The 23,137-nt window shown below is 44.1% G+C and overlaps 1 protein-coding gene across 4 annotated transcripts; it reads right to left on the reverse strand.

The window, feature by feature from the left end:
* Positions 1 to 462: 462 nt before the first annotated feature.
* On the reverse strand, positions 463 to 22,228 carry LOC149317901 (deoxyribodipyrimidine photo-lyase-like). Of its 4 annotated transcripts, none has more exons than XM_089508640.1 (10): positions 22,080 to 22,228; positions 15,347 to 15,806; positions 13,975 to 14,120; positions 13,268 to 13,450; positions 11,634 to 11,792; positions 10,443 to 10,641; positions 8,607 to 8,759; positions 7,637 to 7,758; positions 5,455 to 5,614; positions 463 to 1,724 (listed from the first exon to the last, which is right to left on the reverse strand). In XM_089508640.1, the coding sequence occupies exons 1-10, from the start codon at positions 22,143 to 22,145 to the stop codon at positions 1,570 to 1,572; spliced, it is 1,803 nt and encodes a 600-aa protein (XP_089364766.1). In that variant the 5' UTR covers positions 22,146 to 22,228; the 3' UTR covers positions 463 to 1,569. The 4 variants fall into 4 exon arrangements, with proteins under 4 accessions (XP_089364766.1, XP_089364767.1, XP_089364769.1 ...); XM_089508641.1 differs by lacking the exon at positions 22,080 to 22,228 and adding an exon at positions 18,501 to 18,764; XM_089508643.1 differs by lacking the exon at positions 22,080 to 22,228 and adding an exon at positions 17,958 to 17,975.
* Positions 22,229 to 23,137: the final 909 nt, after the last annotated feature.

Raw genomic sequence — 23,137 nt, forward strand, 5'->3', positions numbered from 1 at the left:
CTGGAGGAACAACACAACGTAGGAGTTTATCACACGAAGGAGATTGGGAGTTTATCCTGTGGATATCCCAGAAAAACCGTGTACAGTGGAACCTTATTATACGCGGGGGATCCGTTCCGGATCCCTCCGCGTATAAAAAAATCTGCCTATGCTCGAGCCCCATTGTTTCCAATGGGGCTCGTGCGCAGCGGCGCACGAGGCGCAATGGGTGCACGCGCCCATTCAATTGAATGGGACGCGCCGCCCCTTCCGCCCCGCGTGCGCTGGCGGCTTTGAGCGCCTATGCTCAAAGCCGCCTATAAAAAGACCGCGTATGCGGAGGCTCCACTGTAATTACGCGAAACAATTTCACACGCCATTAAAGTGGTCACAAAGAAGCATTAACGTGCATCTTTTTACTTTCGGGATTTCAGCGACAATGCATTTCCGATATCACTTTATTTGTGGAATTGCGTGTGATAATCATTCGCACAATTACTTGCCATTTTCACTTTATTTGCAGAATTCTTTAAATGCGCTTTAATCTCTCTTTGATGCCGAAGTTAACCCCAGTGTGATAAACTCCTTAGTCCCATTGTACAAAACCAGTTGTAATTTCCAGCCACTTCCACTTTCATCTGATTTTTTTGGCATTCTTGAGGCCCCTGGACCAGTCCCCTACCCTTGTCTTAAAATGAAGGCTACATTCTCCCACCACAATTATTTAAAGCATCACATCTCAAAAATAAGAGTTTACAATTGCATTTTCTTTCTTTTTTTACTAAAGCAAACTTAGAAAACGCCATGCGCTACAGTTGTGTAACAGTCACTCCCAAACTGTTGCTTCTGCCACCACCTGAATCAAAAGCCCTTGTATGTTGGCTCGCAGAGGACAGAACATTAAAAGTCTACCAACCCTGAGTTTTTGAAATCTGAAAACAGTAAGTAAGCAAGCTGTTTTTTTGTAACACGTAGACTACTTTCCCCTGTATCCTTAGAAGGAAGCTTCTTAAAGCATCTCAAATTTTGATGCTTCAGAAAGGCAAATGAAATTTGCTCCAGATCCAGGCTACCAAAAAGCTATTTTTTGGGCCAGGCTGGTGGTCTGGGAGTTATATTCCAAGTTCTGCTTCCATTCCATAAAACCAACAACCAATCTCAGACCATCTAGAGCAATGGTTCCCAAACTTTGACTCACCAGATATTTTGGACTTCAGCTCCTAGAAGTCCTGACTGTTAGCCAAGCTGGCTAGGGCTTCTGGGAGCTGAGGTCTCAAACATCTGGAAGACAAGTTTGGGAATCAACAGAGAAAGCCAGAAAGCTGCATCTGGCCCAAGACCTGATGTTCTCTAACCTATCTGACAAGTAATCCTAACAGCAGCTCAGACAAGCAGAGAATCTTGAGAAGGAATTATTTCCTACTACAAATGGATCTAGACACTGACCACCCAAGGCACAATGAATTGCGTTGCAGCAGTAGCAGAGAAATAAATCATACTCTTTGGAGAAGAGCTAGTTTTCCCTTCCTGTCAGAGCCAAAATACTCCTCCCTCCCAAGCTGTGTTTCCAGTTTGGACTTCTGCTTGCCGCTACTGGGCAAATTTGCGAGGGCTATATTTGCGTTCAAACTGGCCGACGTCGAATTTCCTCTTGCAGCCGGCATAATTCATGTAGCGGATCTTGCCGAAGACGGCCCGTTCAGCCCATCCTTGGTCATGGATCCCGCAAATGGACCACATGCATCCTGGAGGAGGCAAAACAAAAGCACGGGGGATTAGTCTCTATCTTTCTCTTATGCTGGGAAAGATGTGGTCAAGAAGAATGCAGATGGCCCACAGGGGCATGCAAGTGAATGGGGGACACCAGATTCTTAACAGCTGCGAGGGGCTTCCTTGCATGCCTTTAGATCAACTAGCCTATTCAGGATTACAAAGGGGTCTCTCAGACTACATAATTATAGCAGTTTGATCCCACTTGTATGTGGCTCCATCTTATGGGATCCTGAGATTTGCACTTTTCTCAGATACTCAGAATGCTCATCTAGAAAGCTTCATCAAACTACAGATCCCAGGCTTTTGCAATATGGACCCAAGACAGTTACAGTGCAATAGCCTTGTAGTGTGAAAGATTGATGACAACCCTAAAGAATAGTAGCATAGGGTTTTCTTGGAAAGATTTGTTGAGAGGAGATTTGGTGGTGCTCTCCTTTGAGGCTGAGAGACTGTTACATGCCCAAGATCACCCAGTAAGTTTCCATGGCTCAGCATGGATTTGAACCCAGGTCTCCCAGAGTCCTAGTCCAACACTGAAACCACTGCACTATGCTGACTCTCCAGGTTTTCCAGGACTCCTAAGAAAAGCCTTTTTCAATTCTCTGTTTTCTCCGAACAGCTAGGAGACTTCAGGCCACCCGGTATTTTGCACTACAAATTCCACAATCCCTTCTCATTGGCCAAGCTATGTGGTGCTGGAACGACAAAAGCTCCCAACCCTATCCTAAAATTAATTTTGCTTCCCAAAATTGAAGAGCCACTGGGGTTAGGAACATGGCTGTATACATCCTACAAAGAAAAACAATGCAGACTGAGGGGCTGGGTGCCGAATTCAGTTCCCTGAGAAGTATGGTATTTTTTTCCAAAACAAAACAAAACTAAACCAGTGGAAGTTTCTAGCCCCTATGGTTATAAAAGTCTGCTTAATCCTGAATCAGTGTGAGTGTGTGTACCAGGAAGACCAGATGAACTACACCCAAGAGTATTAAAAGAACTGGCAAATGTAATATCGGAGCCATTGGCAATAATCTTTGAAAACTCCTGGAAAACAGGAGAAATCCCAGCAGACTGGAGGAGGGCAAACGTTGTCCCCATCTTCAAAAAGGGGAAAAAAGAGGATCCCAACAATTATCGTCCAGTCAGTCTGACATCAATCCCAGGAAAGATTCTGGAGCAGATCATTAAACAGAGAGTCTGTGAACATCTAGAAGGCAATGCCATAATCACAAAAAGTCAACATGGGTTTCAGAGAAACAAGTCATGCCAGACAAATCTAATCTCTTTCTTTGATAAAATTACCAGCTTGGTAGATGAAAGGAATGCTGTGGATATAGTATATCTTGATTTCAGTAAGGCCTTTGACAAGGTTTCCCATGATATTCTTGCAAACAAGCTTGTAAAATGTGGGCTAGACAAAGGAACTGTTAAATGGATCTGTAATTGGTTGACCGGCCGAACCCAAAGGATGGTCAGCAATGGCTTCTTTTCATCCTGGAGCAAAGTGGCCAGTGGGGTCCCACAGGGCTCTGTCCTGGGCCCAGTGTTATTCAACATCTTTATCAATGACCTGGATGACAGAATTGGGGGCATACTTATCAAATTTGCAGATGACAACAAATTAGGAGGAATAGTTAATACTCCAGAGGACAGGATCAAGATCCAAAATGACCTGAATAGACTAGAAAGCTGGGCCAAAGCTAACAAAATGAAATTCAACACAGAGAAATGTAAGGTACTGCACTTAGGGCAGAAAAATGAAATGCACAGATATAGGATGGGAGACACATTGCTGAATGAAAGTACATGTGAAAGAGATCTAGGAGTCCAAGTACACCATAAGTTGAACATGAATCAACAGTGTGATGCGGCAGCTAAAACGGCCAATGCAATTCTAGGCTGCATCAATAAAAGTATAGTGTCTAGATCAAGAGAAGTAATAGTGCCACTGTATTCTGCTCTGGTCAGGCCCCACCTGGAATATTGTGTCCAGTTCTGGGCACCACAATTCAGAAAGGACATTGAGAAACTGGAGCGTGTCCAGAGGAGGGCGACTAAAATGGTGAAAGGTCTGGGAACCTTGCCCTATGAGGAACAACTCAGAGAGCTGGGGATGTTTAGCCTGGAGAAGAGAAGGTTAAGAGGTGATATGATAGCCCTGTTTAAATATTTGAAAGGATGTCATATTGAGGAGGGAGCAAGCTTGTTTTCTGCTGCTCCAGAGAACAGGACCCAGAACAATAGATGCAAGCTCCAGGAAAAGAGATTCCACCTCAACATTAGGAAGAACTTCCTGACAGTAAGGGCTGTTTGACAGTGGAACAAACTCCCTTGGAGTGTAGTGGAGTCTCCTTCCTTAGAGGCTGGATGGCCATCTTTCGGGGATGCTTTGATCTGGATTTCCTGCATGGCAGAATGGTGTTGGCCTGGATGGCCCTTGTGGTCTCTTCCAACTCTATGATTCTATGATTCTATGAAGCAACTCCAGGCCCTACATGGGACCTTATTCCTAATCAGTTAACATGCAACACAAGATTTTATGCCGGTTGAACTGTAGCATTTTCTGCCATTTTCTGGCAAAGCTCAGTTGAGAAGCTAAATCTTCCTCTCTCAAACCACCCCATTACTATCTGGAGCATACACACCTACTTCACTCGGCGGATGAACTGATTCTGACAGGCAAGACTGCACAGGTCCCTGATGTGTGGGTGAGGTAGATCACACACAGACCTGAGGCTCATACATACCTTTTCCATTAAAATCACAGAACTGCAGAGTTGGAAGAGACCCTAAAGGCCATCCAGTCCAACCCCATTTTGTCAAGCAGGAACTCACAATCAAAGCACCCCAACAGTTAGCCAGCCAGTTAAACAGGCTAAAACCTGTTTAAAAAGCTCCAAAGAAGACTCCACCGCCCTCCGAGGTAGCAGCCTATTCCACTGTTAAATAGCTCTTACTGTCAGGAAGTCTCTCCTAATGTTAAGATGGAATCTCTTTTCCTGTAGTTTAAATCCATTGCTCCACGTCCTATTCTCTGGAGCAGCTGAAAACAAGCTTGCTCCATCCTCAATATGACATCCCTGCAAATACTTATACAGGGCTTTCATATTACCTCTTAACCTTTTCTTCTCCAGGTTAACCCCAGTTCCCTAAGTCTCTCCTCATAAGGCATGGTTTCTAGACACTTCACCAATTGAGCTGCCTTCCTTTGGGCATGCTCCAACTTGTAAGCATCCTTTTTGAATTGTGGTGCCCAGAACTGGACACAGGATTATTCCAGGTGAGGCCTGACCAAAGAAGAATAGAGTGGCACTATTACACCCCTTGTGTTGGGTATGCTTTGACTGAGAGTTCCTGCATGGCAGGGGGGTTAGACTGGATGGCCCTTGTGGGCCCTTCCAACTATGATTCTAGGCACTATACTTCAACTGGTATTCCATTGCCTTCCTCCAAGACTGAGACAGTGTGACTTGCTCAAAGTCACCTTGTGAATTTCCATGGATTTGAACTCTGGTCTCCATAGACATAGTCCAACACTCAAAGCACTATGCCAGTGGTTCCCAGCCTTTGGTCCTCCAGACCTTTTGGATTTCAGTTCCCAGACTTCCTGACTGTTGGCCAAGCTAGCTGGGGCATCTGATGGTTGAAGTCCAAAAAACCTGGAGGAGCAAAGATTGGGAACCACTGCATTACACCATTGCTTACCCACATAACCATTGGGGTCCCTGCCATCCAGTTCGTAGCGGTCATTGAGGTAGATGCTGAATTTCAAGGCCTCTTCTGGAGAACTGGTCCACTCCAGGATTTTCTTGGCCCAGTACATCCGCAGGAAGCCATGCATCTTCCCCTCGTGAACCATCTGGAGCTGAAGAGGTTGGAGGGGTATTGAATTACAATAATAGGAAATTCTCCTGGAGAAACGTGTGGCCACATAAGAGTATCTTCAACCAGTCTGTGCTACGATAATCATGCAAGGACGCAAGAAGAAGTTCCTGACTCAGACTGAGGGTCCATCTAACCCATCATCCTGTTTCTGCCACTAAGCAGTGAGTTGGTTCCCTAAAGCCCACAAGCGGAGCAAGATACTCTGCTTCTGAAGGAAAAGATTCCTTTTGGCTAAGGGAACTAGCAGCTGTTGATAACACTTCTCCTTTAAAAAAGTAATTAGGTACAGTTACAGTTCCAAGATCCCCAACGTAGTTAGTCTTACTTACAAGTCAACTTGCAATGGACAATTAGTTATTTGCTACCTCTGGACTATCACCACATTCTACAACATGGATTCACACCAGTTAACTAGGTGTTGTATGAAGTGGTACTTTTCCATTTTGGATCAATCTAACAAATGGCTAGTAAAATTAGCGAACATGATGGAAATGGATCAAATTACTTATTGGCTGAAAAACAAATCGCTTTAAAAACTTGAGGAAGAATGGTCATGAGTTAAAAACTATTGGAAAATTATGTGGCCTAATTTGGAAAGCATCTATTAAAAGAAATTCCTCTTAAGTAAAGAAAGAACTGAAATAGAGGACTTGGATATCAGAGAACAGAAGACCATCTATTAGTAGAAAATAGCAATGATTATTATACAGTTACTAAAATGGAAAATGAATACATTTTCACAAAAACTCAGTAAGGCTCGCTGAGAAGTTGTAATCAGATTAAACTAAATGAATGACAAGTACTATAAAGAAATGTTTTTATTTTTTAAATTTAATACTAACACACAAAGTTTCTACTGTTTAGAGAACTCAACATTATAAATAAAAATCTGTATTATATTAAGGGTATAAGTAATTGTGTAGACACTTGTGTTATCTTCTTAATTATTTTAGTTGCTATTATGCTGTTGAACAAAACATATTTTGAAAAATTAAATAACTGGCTGCAACGAGTCTTTTTATGGGGTGTATGCTCTTTTTAAAAATGATTTTACAATTTAGTGTAATGGGATTTAAACATGATAACTTATTTAATTGTATTTCAACCTTTTTGTTAGCAGGTTTATTTCTAAGCCACTGTGGGTCCCATGCTGGGGGAAATGTGGGAGACACATTGTTGTATCCATTTGGGTTTGGTTCCAGGACCTGTACAGATATGAAAAACCTCGTATGTTCAAATCCTACATTATTGAATGGCAGCAACATGAACAAGGAGAAGAAGTGCTGAGGATTCTGTAGACAGCCAAGAAGAGAAACAAATGAGTCCTAGAGCAGATCAAGCCAGAAACCTCCCTGGAAGCCAAGATGACCAAAATGTCATACTTTGGCCACATCATGAGAAGGAAGGACTCATTGGAAAAGACAATAATGCTGGGAAAGGTGGAGGGAAGCAGAAAGAGAGGAAGGTCACACACTAGATGGATGGACTCTATGAAGGAGGTCACAATGGGTTTTATGGGGATGCAGGAATGAAGCAGAGCAGGGGAGGATAGTAGGTCTTGGAGATTTCTCATCCATAGGGTCGCCATGAGTCGAGATCGACTCGAGGGCAGCAACAAAAACACAAAACATGGACACTTAAGTACGCATGCGTTCATGTTGCTGCCATTTAATATGGGATGCTCAATCCATGGTTGGTGGAATTTGTGGATCCGGAGAACCCACTATATCCATACACATGTGCACATATATATACAAATAAAATTAAAAAAAACCAACAAACTCCCCTATCTGGCAATCTATCACTCTCCATATTTATTGGGCTACCATGTCAATCATTACACCAGCCATATTAGCAGAGAGTGGTGGGAGATGTAGTCCAACAGTGCCTGAGAAGAGATGCACATCTCCAAACACAGAACCCACATGGTCCACAAATCCCCAACCAACACATGCTCACCATGGGACCCACCCACCCCCTAATTCTTTGGCGTTGTGGATACCTGTGCAGCATTCCAGAGCAGGTCGTGTGTTTTTCCTTCCTCCAAGTGTTTCAGCGTGTACAGGTGAGGTCTCTTGTCTTTGGCATGAAGTTTCAAGGTGGTCTTGGCCCAGTCGTAAGCCCCTTTGAAAGGTAACAGACAGTTTCACATGGTTTAACCAAACAGAGAACTGTGACACAGCCATGGTCTTAAAAGAGGGAAAATAATTAATGGTTGGAATCCTCTTGGGACTTTATGCTAGTGAAGCCAGGATCACCCCAATGGATATACTTTTCTGACATTGCATAATGAGTGGATATACTTTTCTGACATTGCATCCAGGACTTCTTATGTAACAGCTCCCAGGTGCAACTTGTCTCTCTAACACAAATATTCCCCATATAACTCACATCCATGTTAAATCAAATGGCCTCAAATGGGACTGTTTCAAATCTTGTGGCCAATACTTATCCCTAATGTACAGTATAGCAACAGCACTACCAGATGTAAAGTCGAAGGCTTTCATGGCCGGCATCCATAGTTTTTTGTGGGTTTTTCGGGCTATGTGGCCAGCACTATAAGAAGTAATTTCAGCTGAGATTGTACATCAAAGATGTGGAGTGTAACTTGATATTCATGGAACAGTGTGATGATTAGTGAATTGCAACACTGTGTCAATGAATGTGGAAATGTGAAATGAATGTGTGCAATGCTCCATGGCCATGCAAAGTACAATGGTATCACATGTGCAATGGCACTGCATGCTAAATGCTGCTTCTGAAACCTTCAACTGAAAATGGACTTCCACACCAGGCAAAAATGTCCAGTCACTCTCAATGGGGCTTTTATGCACCCACAGTTCATGAACAGGAAGCCAGCCTTTTGTTTTATGTGCCAAGGGATTGTTCTATTTGCCCACTGTGAGGGTGACTGCCTACTATTCTCTATCTTAAAGCTACTATAGGAAGGCAAAAGCAGCCGGTCCCATTACCTTCAACCTTGTCATAGTTTTGGTTGTAGTAGCAGAAGTTGTCCGCCAGCTCCCTTCGGACTACAGCTTCTTCAATAAAGCCTTCCACAGATTCTTTGTACCGACTGCGGTGTTTGCGTACCTCCAAAATGGCACGCTGGACAGAAATCTGACCTGTGGGAGAGATGAGGGATGAGATGCAAGATGGCGCAACATGGGAACCAGAAGCAAAGCCAAGTGTGGACTGCAAGCCACACACAGAGGCCCAGAAGGGTCCATCAGTACACTATATTTATTTTTCAAAACTTAACCCCTATGCCATCTGGGCAATATGGGTAGTGAACAAGTTCACCACACAAATAGACAGACCAAGACAGAGCTTATTTAAGCCTGGCCTAAGAGAAGGTTTATTTAAGCCAGGAAATAGTCCAGAAATTGTAACAGGCTGGGAGGGAAGTCCTTTAAAGAAGGTGAAATGTCCTCCTATACCTCCTAGAAGCCATAGGGGACAATGGGTTTTATTTTTCTCAATTTTTAAAAAAAGATTATAGAGGGGCATAGGCATAGTGTGGCCCTTTCCCGCCAGCCCCCAAATCTTGTCTGAAGCAGCTGTCTAACTCTACTCAGCGATAAAGCCAACACAGTTAACCATTAGTTCAGATGCCTGAATTTTCTACCAGGCAGGAAATGTCAGAAAATTTTCTGCTGTGGGTTTGTGAGTGTTGTAGTAAAAAAAAGGTAACACTTCTAAAAATAGCAATAGCGATAGCATTTGCATTTCTGTACTGCTTAATAGTGAACTCTCTAAGCGGTTTACAATTTGTAAGCCAATTGCCCCCAACCAGCTGGGTACTCATTTTACTGACCTATGAAAGGATGGAAGGCTGAGTCAACCTTGGATCCCTGGGATCGAATTCGCAACCTTTGTGGCTGCAGTAACCAGCATTTAACCACTGCACCACCAGTGCAAAAAACAGAGCTTCCAAACTCTAGAGAATAAACAATTCATCAGTGGCTCCAGCTAAAGACCTCCAAAGAAGGAGACTCCACCACTCTCCATTGAGGGAGTGTGTTCCACTGTTGAACAGTCCTTACTGTCAGGAAGTTCTTCCTAATGTTGAAGTGGAATCTCTTTCTGTAGCTTGTATCCATTGCTCCATTGGGTCCTGTTCTCTGCAGCAGCAAAAAATAAGCTTGCTCCCTCCTCAACATGACATCCCTTCAAATATTTAAACAGTGCTATCATATCACCTCTTAACCTTCTTTTCTCCAGGCTAAACATCCCCAGCTCCCTAAGTCGTTCCTCGTAGGGCATGGTTTCCAGACCTTTCACCATTTTAGTCGCCCTCCTTTGGACACTCTCCAGTTTCTCAATGTCCTTTCTGAATTGTGGAGCCCAGAACTGGACACAATATTCCAGGTGGGGCCTGACCAGAGCAGAATAGAGTGGCACTATTACTTCTCTTGATCTAGACACTATACTTCTATTGATGCAGCCTAAAATCGCATTGGCCTTGTTAGCTGCCACATCGCACTGTTGACTCATGTTCAACTTGTGGTCTCCTTGGACTCCTAGATCCCTTTCACATGGATAAGTCTCTCGTTCAGCCAGGTGTCCCCCATCCTGTTTCTGTGCATTTCATTTTTCTGCCCTAAGTGCAGTACCTTACATTTCTCTGTGTTGAATTTCATTTTGTTAGCTTTGGCTCAGCTTTCTAGTCTATTCAGGTCATTTTGAATTTTGATCCTGTCCTCTGGGAGCTTGTGACCATTGCTGTTCCTGACTCCATCCCACTGTTCCAAAAAGCCAGTTAAACTCAGACTTTAGAAGTCTCTTTCAGAGAACTCCTCACTCACCAAAATGGAACCAGGGCGAGAGGTTGCTGAGAGCTGCCCGGTTGGGGTTGTTTCGGTCCGTACCAAAGAACTTCAGCCGCTCCTTGATGAACTCTTCCAACACCATTAGACCAGCTGCTGTGCCTGGCTTTGCCCATGCCACCTCTTTCACTGAGTGGTCCACCTGCAGGCTGGCATAGCAGGCATCCCAATCGATAGGCTAGAGGATCAGTGAAAGGAAAAGCAATGAACAGCCAGGAACAGGACTGTGGGACAAGTATATTCTGGAATGCCGTCACACTGAACACAGAAATCTACTTGGAAAATATCATCACAGGATCTAATCACATCACCCATATCATCATAGGTACAGGCTGAGCCTCCTGGGATAGTGACACCTTTGCTTTCTGATGGTTCAGTGATCACCAACTTTGTTTCATGCACAAAATTATTTAAACTATTGAGTATAAAATTACCTTCAGGGTATATCTGTATATGAAACATATTTAATTTCATGTTTAGACTCAGACCCCATCTCTGAAATATCTCCTTATGTATATGCAAATATTCCAAAATCCAAATAAAATAAAATAAAATTCAAAATTCAAAACACTTCTGGCTCCACGCATTTTGGATGAGTGAGACTCAATCTGCATTTTCAGTTGTTCGACCTCTGTGTATGCCATCCTTTGTCAATTATGTCCTTTAGAACTCTACATTGGGTAAACAGGCCATTCTCTGTGCCAGAGCATAAACAGACATAAATCGGACATTTAGGGAATACACCAAAACCAGTCGCAGAACACACCAGTCTTCCTGGGCATTCCATTTCAGATGTCAGAACAGACATCTTTCGGGGGGAACCTTAAAAGGGAGATTGGAAAGAGAAACACCAGAACTGGAATATATCCACAAATACCAGTCCACTGACAGTGGGTTGACAATGATTTTGTGGCACATATATTATAAAACTAGTTAATACCCCCAACTTCACAAAGGCACTCCTGGTAATTTTATCACATTTTGTTTCTGGTTGTGGCTAGGATGTGGGGTGAGGAACCTCTGAACTGCCAAATGATTTGGCTTGAGTTCCCAGAAGACCAAGTCAGCATGGCCAATGGTAATAAAACATGGGAATTGTAGTCCCTAAAATTAGAGGGCCAATGACTTCTGAATACTGAAGATCCCTCACCATCCAATACTAGTTATTACCTTTGCCTGGAATGCAGCCGGGTGAGGGTGCCTGATGGCAGGAGGGAATTCGGTAAGGAACTCTGCCAGTCGGTCATGAATCTTCCGCCGTATCGTCCTTGCCCCATATTCCTGCTTTTCTGAGGCCACCCAGCAGGGAACAATATTGTGGGCATCAACCTGGAGAACAGAAATGTAAATGAACAAGGGACAGATTGAGTCTCCCTTATCTAGAACTATGAAATCCCAAATATTCCAAAATCCAAAAGTGTCCAGATGCGTGGCTGAGATAGGGACACCTTTGCGTTCACTGTACACTGTTCACACACAAAATTATTAAAAATATTGGCCCAATACAGACGGGCCCTTTGTGGCGTGGCAGTGGCGATACTAGCAATAGGGACTGTGCGGCAACCACATGGTCCCTAACCCTAGTACAGAGTGGTGGCGTAACAATGGCGGCATCCCGTGTATGTGGGCGCCACCATTGTGACGTAAATGCCACGTAGCGTCCAGATGGCACAGTGTGTTGCTTACATCGTGAGTGCTCCATAGGTGCACTCATGACGTCCGCCATGCAGCGCAAAAAGAACCCATTTTTTCTGAGTTCTTTTTACTCCAGAGGGAAGCTGCGTGGTTTGGTGGCTGTGGCTTCCCTCCAGAGGGAATTAGGCCGCTGGCAGGCCGCCCCTTTGGGGCAGTCTGTACCGCACCATTATGTACAAAGTTACTTTAAGGCTACATGTATAAGGTGTAAGGACTTGGGTCCCATCTCTGAAATCCTTAATACTTCCGGTCCCAAGCATTTAATATAAGAGAGCCTATATGCGAAAGACAGGAGCTGCACTTGGGCATGTTTGCTTGTGGAAGGGAGCTTCGAAAGCTTGCAACAAGTATATTATGCATTTTGGTTGGCCAATAAAGTTATCACTGATGGATTTTTGTTTATATTTATTAAATGACCAACACAGCTCCCCCTGCATGTTTTACATGTTATAATTACTCTTAGCCAGTTTAACATATCTCCTTGCTGGTTCCCAGCTTGCATACACCACTTTCTAAAACTCCCTTCACCATTCACGTGGTCATCCACTCACCCTGGCCTTAGGCAACATCCTTCCTCCTGACTTTGTCCCTTAACAACCATTGTTAAAACTGAAGACATCACCTAATCACGATACCCACAAGTTTTGCATTTGTATGGCTATTCATACAGTCTGATGATAAAGGTCTTTCCTGGGTATCCACCCATACCATGCATCTGAGGATTTAAATCAAGTACAGTTGCCCTTGGAATTCGCAAAGCATCCATTCCAGACCCCCCTGCGAGTTCCATGGGCACACACCCCATTAAAGTCAATGGTGGCTGCTCCTCCGCAGATTTTCAAGTCCATGGATTTCTAGACTGCGGACTTGGAGGGGCGACTGTATACAAAAGCTTATGCTACAACTTCTTTTGCGCAATTAGCCCCAAAGGTCTAATAAGACTAACACAGCTATGTCTCTGAATAACTGAAATGAACAGTGAAGCTGTCCTACACTATCTACCCAGGAATCCAGACAGAGGAACGTTAACATCTATTTTGCCAGAAAAAAGTGTAGTAACCATCCAGAGTTCCCGCTCCCGCACTGACCAACCTTTGTAGAATCCCCACCTGGACAAAGGGCACATCGGATGGCAGTCTGTCTCGGACATCTTGCACCCACTGCATAGGAACACGAAGCGGGGAAAAGTCCGTCACCACCCCACCAATGCCATGCTCCGTCACAAAGTTAGGCAGACTGTCTTTAGCAAAACCGATGAGCAAGTGGAAGGGGATGTTGAGCTCCTGGCATTCCTGGAAAGAAGGAAATGAAACACAGGACATTCCATCAGATGGTGACACTGGGATTCATCTCCCTGGGTATTGGGTTTCATACAAAATAGGCTTACACTGGCTATTTGTTGTTGTGTGCCTTAAAGTCATTTCCACCTTATAGTGACCCTTAGGTGAATGTATCATGGGGTTTTCTTGGCAAGATTTATTCAGAGGTGGTTTGCTAGTATTGCCTTTCTCTGAGGCTGAGAGCATGTGATTGCTCAAGGTCATCTAGTAGGTTTCATGGCCAAGCTGGGGATCAAACCCTGGTCTCTAGGGTCATAACCCATCACTCAAACCACTCTGTCACAGATCTCTAATGCCAGAACAAACTACAGTTGTCAGGGTTTCATAGCATTGGGCCATGGCAGTTAAAGTGGTGTCAAACTGGATTATTTTTGCAGTGCAGATGCAGCCAACACTGAAGCTAGGGATTTGTTAACTGAATGCTTTCGTATGATTCCCACCTTCTTTCCTGCCCTCCCATGCGCACCCACCAGTACCTTGGCCACTTCCTTGAGGCCTCTGAGCATGAACCCAAAATGGCGAATGGTGGCATCCAGGAATTTGGGCACCAGGCAGAAGCAGACATGCAGTGGGAGCTTCTGCTTTAAGGCCAGGCGCTGGGCATACAGAAAGGCCCAGTTATCTGAGAAGACAAATAGGAAAGCATCAGACAACAGATCTGCAACAGGAAGGCAGTGGTTCCAAGAGTCCCACATCAAATATTTCAGAATTGGGCCTCTACAAATCTGTACAGCCAGATCTGTGGGAGCAAAGTTCCTCCAGTGAGTCAGAGCATATAAATGCCTTCCATGCGGGGCTGGTGACGGGGCTTATATGAAGGTATGTCCTAGCAAAAAAGTGCCAGCCAGTGTTCTGGGGAGGAACTGGTTGCAATTCCAGGCTCTCTGGAAATTTCATGTGATGCTCAGAACTGTCACACATCCTAGTTTTAAGTTGCCAGACTGAAAACTGGAGAGGAGTCCTATACCTTTAATAGTTCTGTAGAAGAGGGAATTTCACCAGGTGTTGCTTGTCACACAACTAGATAGCTAGCAACCTCTACTGAAATGTCCTGTTCTGCATAACCATTAAAGGTACAGGAATCATCTCCAGCTTTCGCTCTAGCAACCCTAATTAGGAAAGTGTTGTTGTGTGCCTTCAAGTCATTTCCAGCTTATGGCAACCATAAGGCGAATCTATCATGGCAGTTTTTTTGGCAGGTTTCTTCGGAGGGGGTTTACCATTGCGATCCTGAAGCCAAGAAAGAGTGACTTGCCTTGAAGTGCAGTGGAGTCTCCTTCTTTATAGGTTTTCAGAGAGGCTGGATGGCCATCTGTCACAGGGAGTGCTTGGATTGTGTATTCCTGCATGGCAGAATGGGGGTGGACTGGGTGGCCCATGGGCTCTCTTCCAGTTCTAGGATTCTATAATCATAAGGAGCAGATAGTTGCCGCTGGCTTGCTCACTTGCCCTGTTCCAATGGACAAGAAAGAAAATTAGGCTCTCCTAAATTAAGCCAGAGCCAGTGTGGTGTAGTGGTTTGAGCACTGGCCTGCGACTCTGGAGACCAGGGTTCAATACCCATTCGGCTGTGAAACCCACTGGGTGACCTTGGACAAGTCACACTCTCTCAGACTCAGACAATAGCAAGCCCCTTCTGAAGAAACTTGTCAAGGAAACCCCATGATAGGTAGGTTTGCATTAGGATCGCCATAAATTAGAAATGACTTGGCACACAACAACCACCAAAAAATTAAGCCAAGATAGGCTGCAACCCAGATCTTGGATGGAGGATTCTGGGAGTTGTAATCCAAAAATATTCTTTGTCCAAGTTCTGGCTTGCAACTTAGGCTAAGGGCCAGTTCTTACCTTGTACTCTCTGATCCCGCGACATCCAGTACAGGATTCCCTGAGCTCCTTCCTTGAGATCTGAATTTTCTGAGACCAGGCGGACCCGTTTCTTGTTATATTTGAACTCCGCGACGGAGGATGCTGTTTTGAGGCGGACCTCTCTCAATGCCTCTGCCAAGTCTCCACCTCCAGCACCCGTGTCGGTCTTCATCACCTTCTTCTTCTTCTCCCCCTCCTCATATGGTATGTTTGAGGCCACCTGTGCTACTTTCCCACCATTTTCTGACCTGATGGATGTGGCTCCGTCTTCTGCTGCTTCATTTTCAGACTCTGCTGATCCAGGTGGCTTCCGCTTCTTTCTCTTCTGAGACATGGCTGCTGTTGCTCCCAAGAGAGTCTGCAGTCCGCAAGGTCCCCGGAAGGCACCGAAATAAACCAAAATGCTGGCAAACCTTCTTGGGAGCAGATTGGAGACTACCTGGAATAAAACACAGAAGATTCTCTGCTGGATTAGACCAAAGGTTCATTTAGTTCAGGGATGACAAAAATGCTGTCTATATGAGACCTATTTCATGGCCACTGAACCCAACAAATAATAATAATACTAATAATAATAATAATAATTTATTATTTTTATCCCACTCTCCTGCAGGATTGAGGTGGCTTACAGTGTCTGGAAAAAAATTGGTCACCTAAACCATTAGTGTTAGGAGTCCCTGCACTCCGAACACCCTTTAAAACCTGGGGGAAAATACTTTTTATCAGGACACATTTCAGCCAAAGCCCTCCACAGTGGTCAAATATATGGCTTTGTGATAAATAAATACAGTGGGCCTTGGTATCCGCTGGGGTTTGTTTCCAAGAATCCCCATGGATACCAAAATCCGTGGATGCTCAAGTCCCATTAAATACAATGGATAGTAAAACGATGTCTCTTATATAACATGGAAAAATCAAGGTTTGCTTTTATATGTGGATAAATAAATCTGTGGATATGGAGGGCCGACTGTAACTAAATAACCCATAAAGAGCCCATGGGACTTTAATTCACAGTTTAAAAATCATTGGGATAAGCCTGCCGGGAGAGACTGGTCGTTGATGCTCTTTTAAACACAGACATTGTACCCAGCTGCCGAATCTCTTCCAACAGGTCATTCCACAATTTGGGGGCAGCTGAAGAAAAATAGAGAAGGCCACAGATGACCTCTTCCTTAAAATTAAGGCACATCCCCAGACAGAAGCAGCTGGGTATCCTCATTTCTCAGGCAAAGCAGGGCAGAGCTATGCAGCGGAGTGGAGGGCAATTATGCAACGGGCGAGTAAAACTCCTTATGCAACCGACAAGGTGAGATTTACAAAGGAAGATTGGTTCCAGAAAAAGGAAAACCTGAACAGGAAAGCAAAAGAGGTAAGAGAAATACAGCAAGCTGAAAATAAAGATTGACAGCAGATCCCTTTTGTTTCTTCAAAACCTTTGTATAAATTAGCGCAGTGGTTCTCAGGCATTGCTCAAGGGAGTGTGTGACTTGGAGACCCTAATCCTTCCTTTCCCCCCGAAACTTTTGTATGTGTCATATTTACACATGCATTGAAATAAATATTGAATTTATAGTCAGCCCTCCATATCCACGGGTTTTTTTATCCATGGATTCAAGCATCCACAGCTTGAAAATAATTTTAAAAATATATAAATGCCAAAAAGCAAAGCTTGATCTTGCTATTTCATACAAGGCACACCATTTTACTATGCCATGGTATTTAATGGGCCTTGAGCATCCACGGATTTTTGGATTTTGGCATCCACGGGGGTCCTTTAGTGGTTCCCAAACGTTGGTCCTCCTGATGTTTTAACCAAGACCCAGAATTCCTAATTGTTGGCCTAACTGGCTGGGGCTTCTGGGAGTTGAAGTCCAAAAACCTGGAGGATTGATGTTTGGGAATCACTGCAAGTTATCTGGGCCTCTGCAAGACAAATACTCCCCAATGGAGACCCACGTTTATCCTAAAAGAAAAGACATTCAGAAGTGAGAAAATCCCCTCAGGACCCCATCTTATAGGATCTGCCTTTGTACAACAGTCCTGTAAGGTAGGCCAGAATCAGCTAACTCTACTTAGCTGATCCTACTTAGCTTCCAAGATCAGATAGGAGCTGGTGGTGTCTTTAGGGTATTTATTATTATTATTATTAGTAGTAGTAGTAGTATTCTGCTCTTTTCTCAGAAATGGGACTCAGACCAGCTTCACAACATTTAAAAAAACCCAGTATACCAGTAATTAAAAATATAGAAAAAGGTACATTAAAAGGGAATTAAATTGTTACAATATTAAATGAAAAAGATAAAACTAAATATATAAATAACTGCATCCAAATGTATTGAAGTGTCCTTATTTATGCCTTAGAGTCGCCTGTCCCAATGGAGATCCCAAGAAGGGTTTTCTTAAGCCAGGAATCCTCAGAGGTGGTTTTGCCAGTTCTTTCTCCTGAAATAGGGCCTACAGCACCTGCTCCTCCTGGGTGGTCTCCCACCCTTGTACTAACCAGGGCTGACCCTGCTTAGTTTCCGAGATCAGACGGGATCAGGCGCCTTTAGGGAAAGTTTATGTGTGTATTTGCAAGCCTCCAAGTCACCTGTTGATGTATGGCCTGCTTCTCTCTTTTCCTGGAGCATGCATCCATTATTATTGTTCCTGGTCCTGTTCTCTGGAGCAGCAGAAAACAAGCTTGCTCTCTCCTCAATATGACATCCCTTCCAATATTTAAACAGGGCTCTCATCATATCACCCGCGGCCTTAATCATCTCTTCTCCAGGCCAAACATCCCCAGCTCCCAAGTCTCTTCTCATAGGGCTTGATGGTTGCCACACACACACAAAGAACATGCCATGCCATAGAAGTTTTCAAAAAGAGGTTGAATGACCATCTGACACAGGGAGTCTGCTTGGATTGTGAGTTCCTGCGTGGCAGAATAAAGTTGGACTGGATGGCCCTTGGGGTCTCCTCTAACTCTAGGATTCTATGAACCCCCTTCCTCCCCCCAGTTTTATAATCTCTGCCTTGGCACAACAGTCCTGCAAGGTAGGCACGGAAGAAGAACCATCCAACCCACCAAAGCAGGGATGGGGAGGAAAGGGGTGAACTCTTAGGGGCAGATCAGGGCAGAGAAGCCACTCACCGGTGGTCCAGATGGTCCCTCCGCCTAAGCCAGGCCCGGCTTACACAACCCAGAGGCGGCTCCAGGGCGGGGAAAGAGGCTGGGCTTTGGGGATCTGGGCCTGCCTTCCCCAGCCCTGGAGGAAGCACAGCTCCCTGGAGGTGCATTCTGCAGGATTTCCAGTTTTGATACTGTCCGCACTGCAGGATGCTGCGGAACCGTCGCGCGATAAGCTGCAGGGCTGTTACAGTGTTACTGTTTTTGTGAATGGAGCAGCCAGGAGCGGATGGAACGTTACAACATTGTTGCCACTCGCTCTCTGTGTGACGTCACTTGTTTACTCTCTGCTGGAGCTGCAGCCCCGCCTCCCTGGCCTCTCCTCCACCAATAGAATGGGAGCATTGGGCAGATGGGCAGGAAGCCACTCACTCTGATCCCAAACCCAGGCACACTGCAGAAATAACCCAGATTGAGACCGCTTTAGCTGCCCTGGCTCAATGCTTGGAAGTTGGAACTGTAGTTTATTCAGACACCAGAGCTCTCTGACAGAGAAGACTAACACATGTCTCACAAAACTACAAATCCCAGGATTCCTTAGCCAGGACAGTGAAAGCAGTACCAAAGTGGATTATATTCTGCGGCATGCTTTGGACCTCTGTTAGGCTGCGTCCAGACTTCAGCAGTAACCCCGTTTGACGCTACTTTGTTTTAGTTACACTCATCCCTCCATATTTGTGGCTTTGATGTTTGTGGATTTGATTATTCACGAATTTTATTAATATGTTCTCTCTAGGAATCTCTAGGTCCTCCAGAGAAACTCTGTTCTACTTTAACCAAAAATTGCACTGGAGAACCTAGAGATTCCTAGAGACAGGGACATAGCCAAGGGGGGGGGGTTCTTGGGGTCCGGACCCCCCCTCCCCTTCCGTTAGAAAATGCCACACCGAAGCCCCAATATAATGGTGGCACTTAGTCTGGACCCCCGCCTTCCTAAAATCCTGGCTATGTCCCTGCTAGAGAGAAGACTCTGCTGGGCATTCAGAGCTCCTCCAGAGCAATTCTATGGTCAATGTCTAGCAAATGTTGACCACAGAGTTGCACTGGAGGACCTAGAGATTCCTGGAGAGGCGTCCTCTTAGGTAAAAATATGGTGTTTTGTTATTTGTGGTTTGTCCATATTCATGGGGGTCCTGTGTCCCTAACCCCAGTGAATGTGGAGGGACAAGTGTATTTGATTTTAGCATGGAATTTGTTTCAATCATTGTTGTAATTTAATTTTGTTTTAATACACAGTTGGCCCTCATTGTCCATGGATTTTTTTATCCACAGATTCAAGCATCCACAACTTGAAAATATATAAAAAAAGTATAAATCCCAAATAGCAAACCTTGATTTTCCATTTTATATAAGAGGCACCATTTTGCTATGGCATTGTATTTAATGGGACTTGAGCATCCACGGATTTTGTTATCAATGGAGGGTCCTGGAACCAAATCCCAGTGGATACCAAGGGCCCACCGCACTATTTTTTGTATGTTTTTAACTATATGGGGTGATTGGGTTTTTTTTAATGTTGTAAGCCACCCTGAGTCCCAGCCCTGGGAGAAGGGTGGGATAACAACAACAACAACAACAACAACAACACTTTAATGGCCATGGGTCAATGATGTGGGATTCTGGGAAGTGTAGTTTGTTGTGGCTCTGGAGCTCTCTGACAGAGAAGGCGAAAAGTCTCACAAAATGACAGAACCCAGGATTCCATAGCATTGAGCCGTGGCACCTGAACCGACGTCAAACCGGATTGTTTCTGCAGTGCGGATGCAGCCTTAGAATAGAATATGGAGAGACAGAAAGGTTCCCAATTGGCAAAGAGGTCAGGCAAAGAAAGGGCCTGCATTTTATCACTTTATTTGTTCAACTTCTGTGCAGAAAATATCACACAAAGAGCAGGTTTAAACTCAGAAGAAGGAGAAGTGAAGATAGGAGAAAGGAAGATCAACACTCTAAGATATACCTAAGATGACACCATAATACTAGCAGAAAATGTCAAAGAATGAGAGCAGTAGTCCCCAAACTGTGCCCTTTAAGGGATTTTGGACATCAGTTCCCAGAATCCCAGACTATTGGCCAACATGACTGAGGCTTCTGGGAGCTGAAGTCCAAAATCTCTTAAAGAGACTAGATTAAGATCTACTTCCCACAGGGCATTTACTTCTATGGCTCCCAAATTGTGGAATGGCTTGCCGGAGGAGATCTGTCTTATTACCACCTTGGACGCCTTCAAGAAGGCACTTAAGACGGATGTCTTCCAGCGAGCCTATCCCCCTGATCTGCTTTAAGATGAAACTTCATTCTGAGCATGTATAGGAAGTCATATGTTGATACTGAATTTTATTGGTTAGATCTATTGCTGTGTTTCGTGAAGGTGTTTTAATTGAATTGTAATTTTAAATTTGCAGTTTTACTTGTTTTTAGCAATGTTGTAAACCACCTTGATCCTTGGAAAGAAGATATATAAATACACTTTATTATTATTAATATTACTAATGTTTTAGATCTATATGTGAGTACATTGGTCCCTCCACATTTGCTGGAGTTACGGGTGAAGGACCCCCATGGATGTGGAAAAGCCACAAATAAAAAACAATATTCTCTTTACCTGAGAGAACACTTCTCTAGGAATCTCCAGATCCTCCAGTGCAACTCTATGGTCAACATCTGCCAGAAGCTGATCATAGAATCATGCTGGAGGACCTACAAATGCCTAGAGAAGTGTTTTCTATAGGAACTTCTAGGTTCTCCAGCACAACTCTATGGTCAGCGTCTGGCAGAGTTGCACTGGAGGACCTAGAGATTCCTAGAGAGAACATATGAATCTAAAATGCAAGTAATCAAATCCACAAAAGTCAAAGCTGCAAATATGGAGGGCCAACTGTACACTGTACTAAAAGTCAGTGTCTTCATTTACCAAGAGCCTTGGGCCCTGTGCAAGAAGAAACAGGGGATGTGAATTAAATAAAAGAAATAAATAAATTATGCACCATCCAAGAATGAGCAACTGCATGTGAAAAGTTTGCACGTGATGGAACTCCATTTGTGAAGGGGTGAAACAAATAAATCTTGCATAACAGCTAAAAAAAGTACAACCACGTATGTGTAAAGGAACATACATTAGGTGTATGACACCAGCAGGATTCCAGCATTCAAAAACATCATTTTCTAAAGATGACTTTTCAGTTAATGCTATTGAAAATGGACTGAGTGACAGGAAAGGTTATTTGTCAGTTCACTTAAGTGGGTAACAATGATGTCCATCCGCGGAATGAGGAACTTGGAAGGAGTACGGTGTCTTACCGAAAGAGATTAGCTTCATGCGCTTGAATAGGAAAGGGGCATGGAGGAAGTGAGGTTTCTCAAAACAAAGCCCAGCAGGGGAAATCCCAGCATTGCTCTCCCTCATTAATTTAACAGCCTGATGAAGCTGTGCTAAGAACACGCTGTAACCTAGACAGCCATTTCAAAATCAGGGGTCTGATGCCTAGAAGGAAATTGGGAGATGGGGGGTTTGCCATTTTACTTTCTAGGAGGAGGTTAACCCACTTGTTTCCTTGAGAGCTCCTGGAAATAGGCAGCTGTTTTCAGATCCAAAAGGACAGGGTTTCGCATGTGTTTTCAGGCTGATGGTCACTTTCAGCTGTGATGGTCTGCGATATACATCTGTCTCATTTCATTGTTGTTGGGGTTTTCCCAGATTCTGCACAGACATTGGAGAGAGACTGAAGCCAAAAGTCAAAATTCACAGGTTTCTCTGGAGTTTATCACACGGGAGGAATTCCTCTTAATTTCGAATGAAAAGAAAGTGGGGCCAGAATGCATTCAGCGAATTTACATGAATTCGAATTGCATTCAAACTGACTTCCCATTGCCTGAAAATAGCTTGCCATTGCCCAAAATTGCATGTGATCACCTCTCACACAATAACATGAAACACCATGACTGCGTTCGGACTGACTTCCCATTGCCCAAAATTGCGTGTGGTAGTCTATCACACAATAACATTAAACCCCATGATTGCGTTTGGATTGCCATTGGATTATACTTCCAATTTCCCTTGTCTGATAACATCCTCTGAGTCTGTTGTTGTTGCACACCTTCAAGTCATTTCCAACTTACGGCGACCCTAAGACCCTAAACCTATCATGGGATTTTTGTGGGTTTTTCAGGCGATGTGGCCATATTCTAGAAGAGTTTGTTCCTGATGTTTCACCAGCATCTATGGCTGGCATCTTCAGAGAATGGGCTTTTCTCAGCAAGTTTTGTTCAGAAGGGGTTTGCCATTGCCATCCTCTGAGGCTGAAAGAGTGTGATTTGCCCAAGGTCACCCAATGGGTTTCCATGGCCAAGTGGAGATTTGAACTCTGGGCTCCACTGATCTCAAACCATTACGCCACACAACAACAATAACAACAACCCATCCCTTCCCCCCAAAATCTGTGAATTTTGAGGAGTCCTTTTTGCTTCAATACCTCTTTAGTGTCTGTGGATAATCAGGAAAAACACCTGATGTTCTTGGTGTTTTTCCTGATTTTCCATAAAGACTGGAGAAACATTGAAGCAAAAACAGATTCCCCCAAATATACACATTTCTTTTTGGGATG

The sequence above is a fragment of the Sceloporus occidentalis genome, unplaced genomic scaffold (genome assembly GCF_023333645.1).
Source record: "Sceloporus occidentalis isolate IW3139 unplaced genomic scaffold, rSceOcc1.0.p SCAF_2, whole genome shotgun sequence".
Classification (NCBI taxonomy): Eukaryota; Metazoa; Chordata; class Lepidosauria; order Squamata; family Phrynosomatidae; genus Sceloporus; species Sceloporus occidentalis.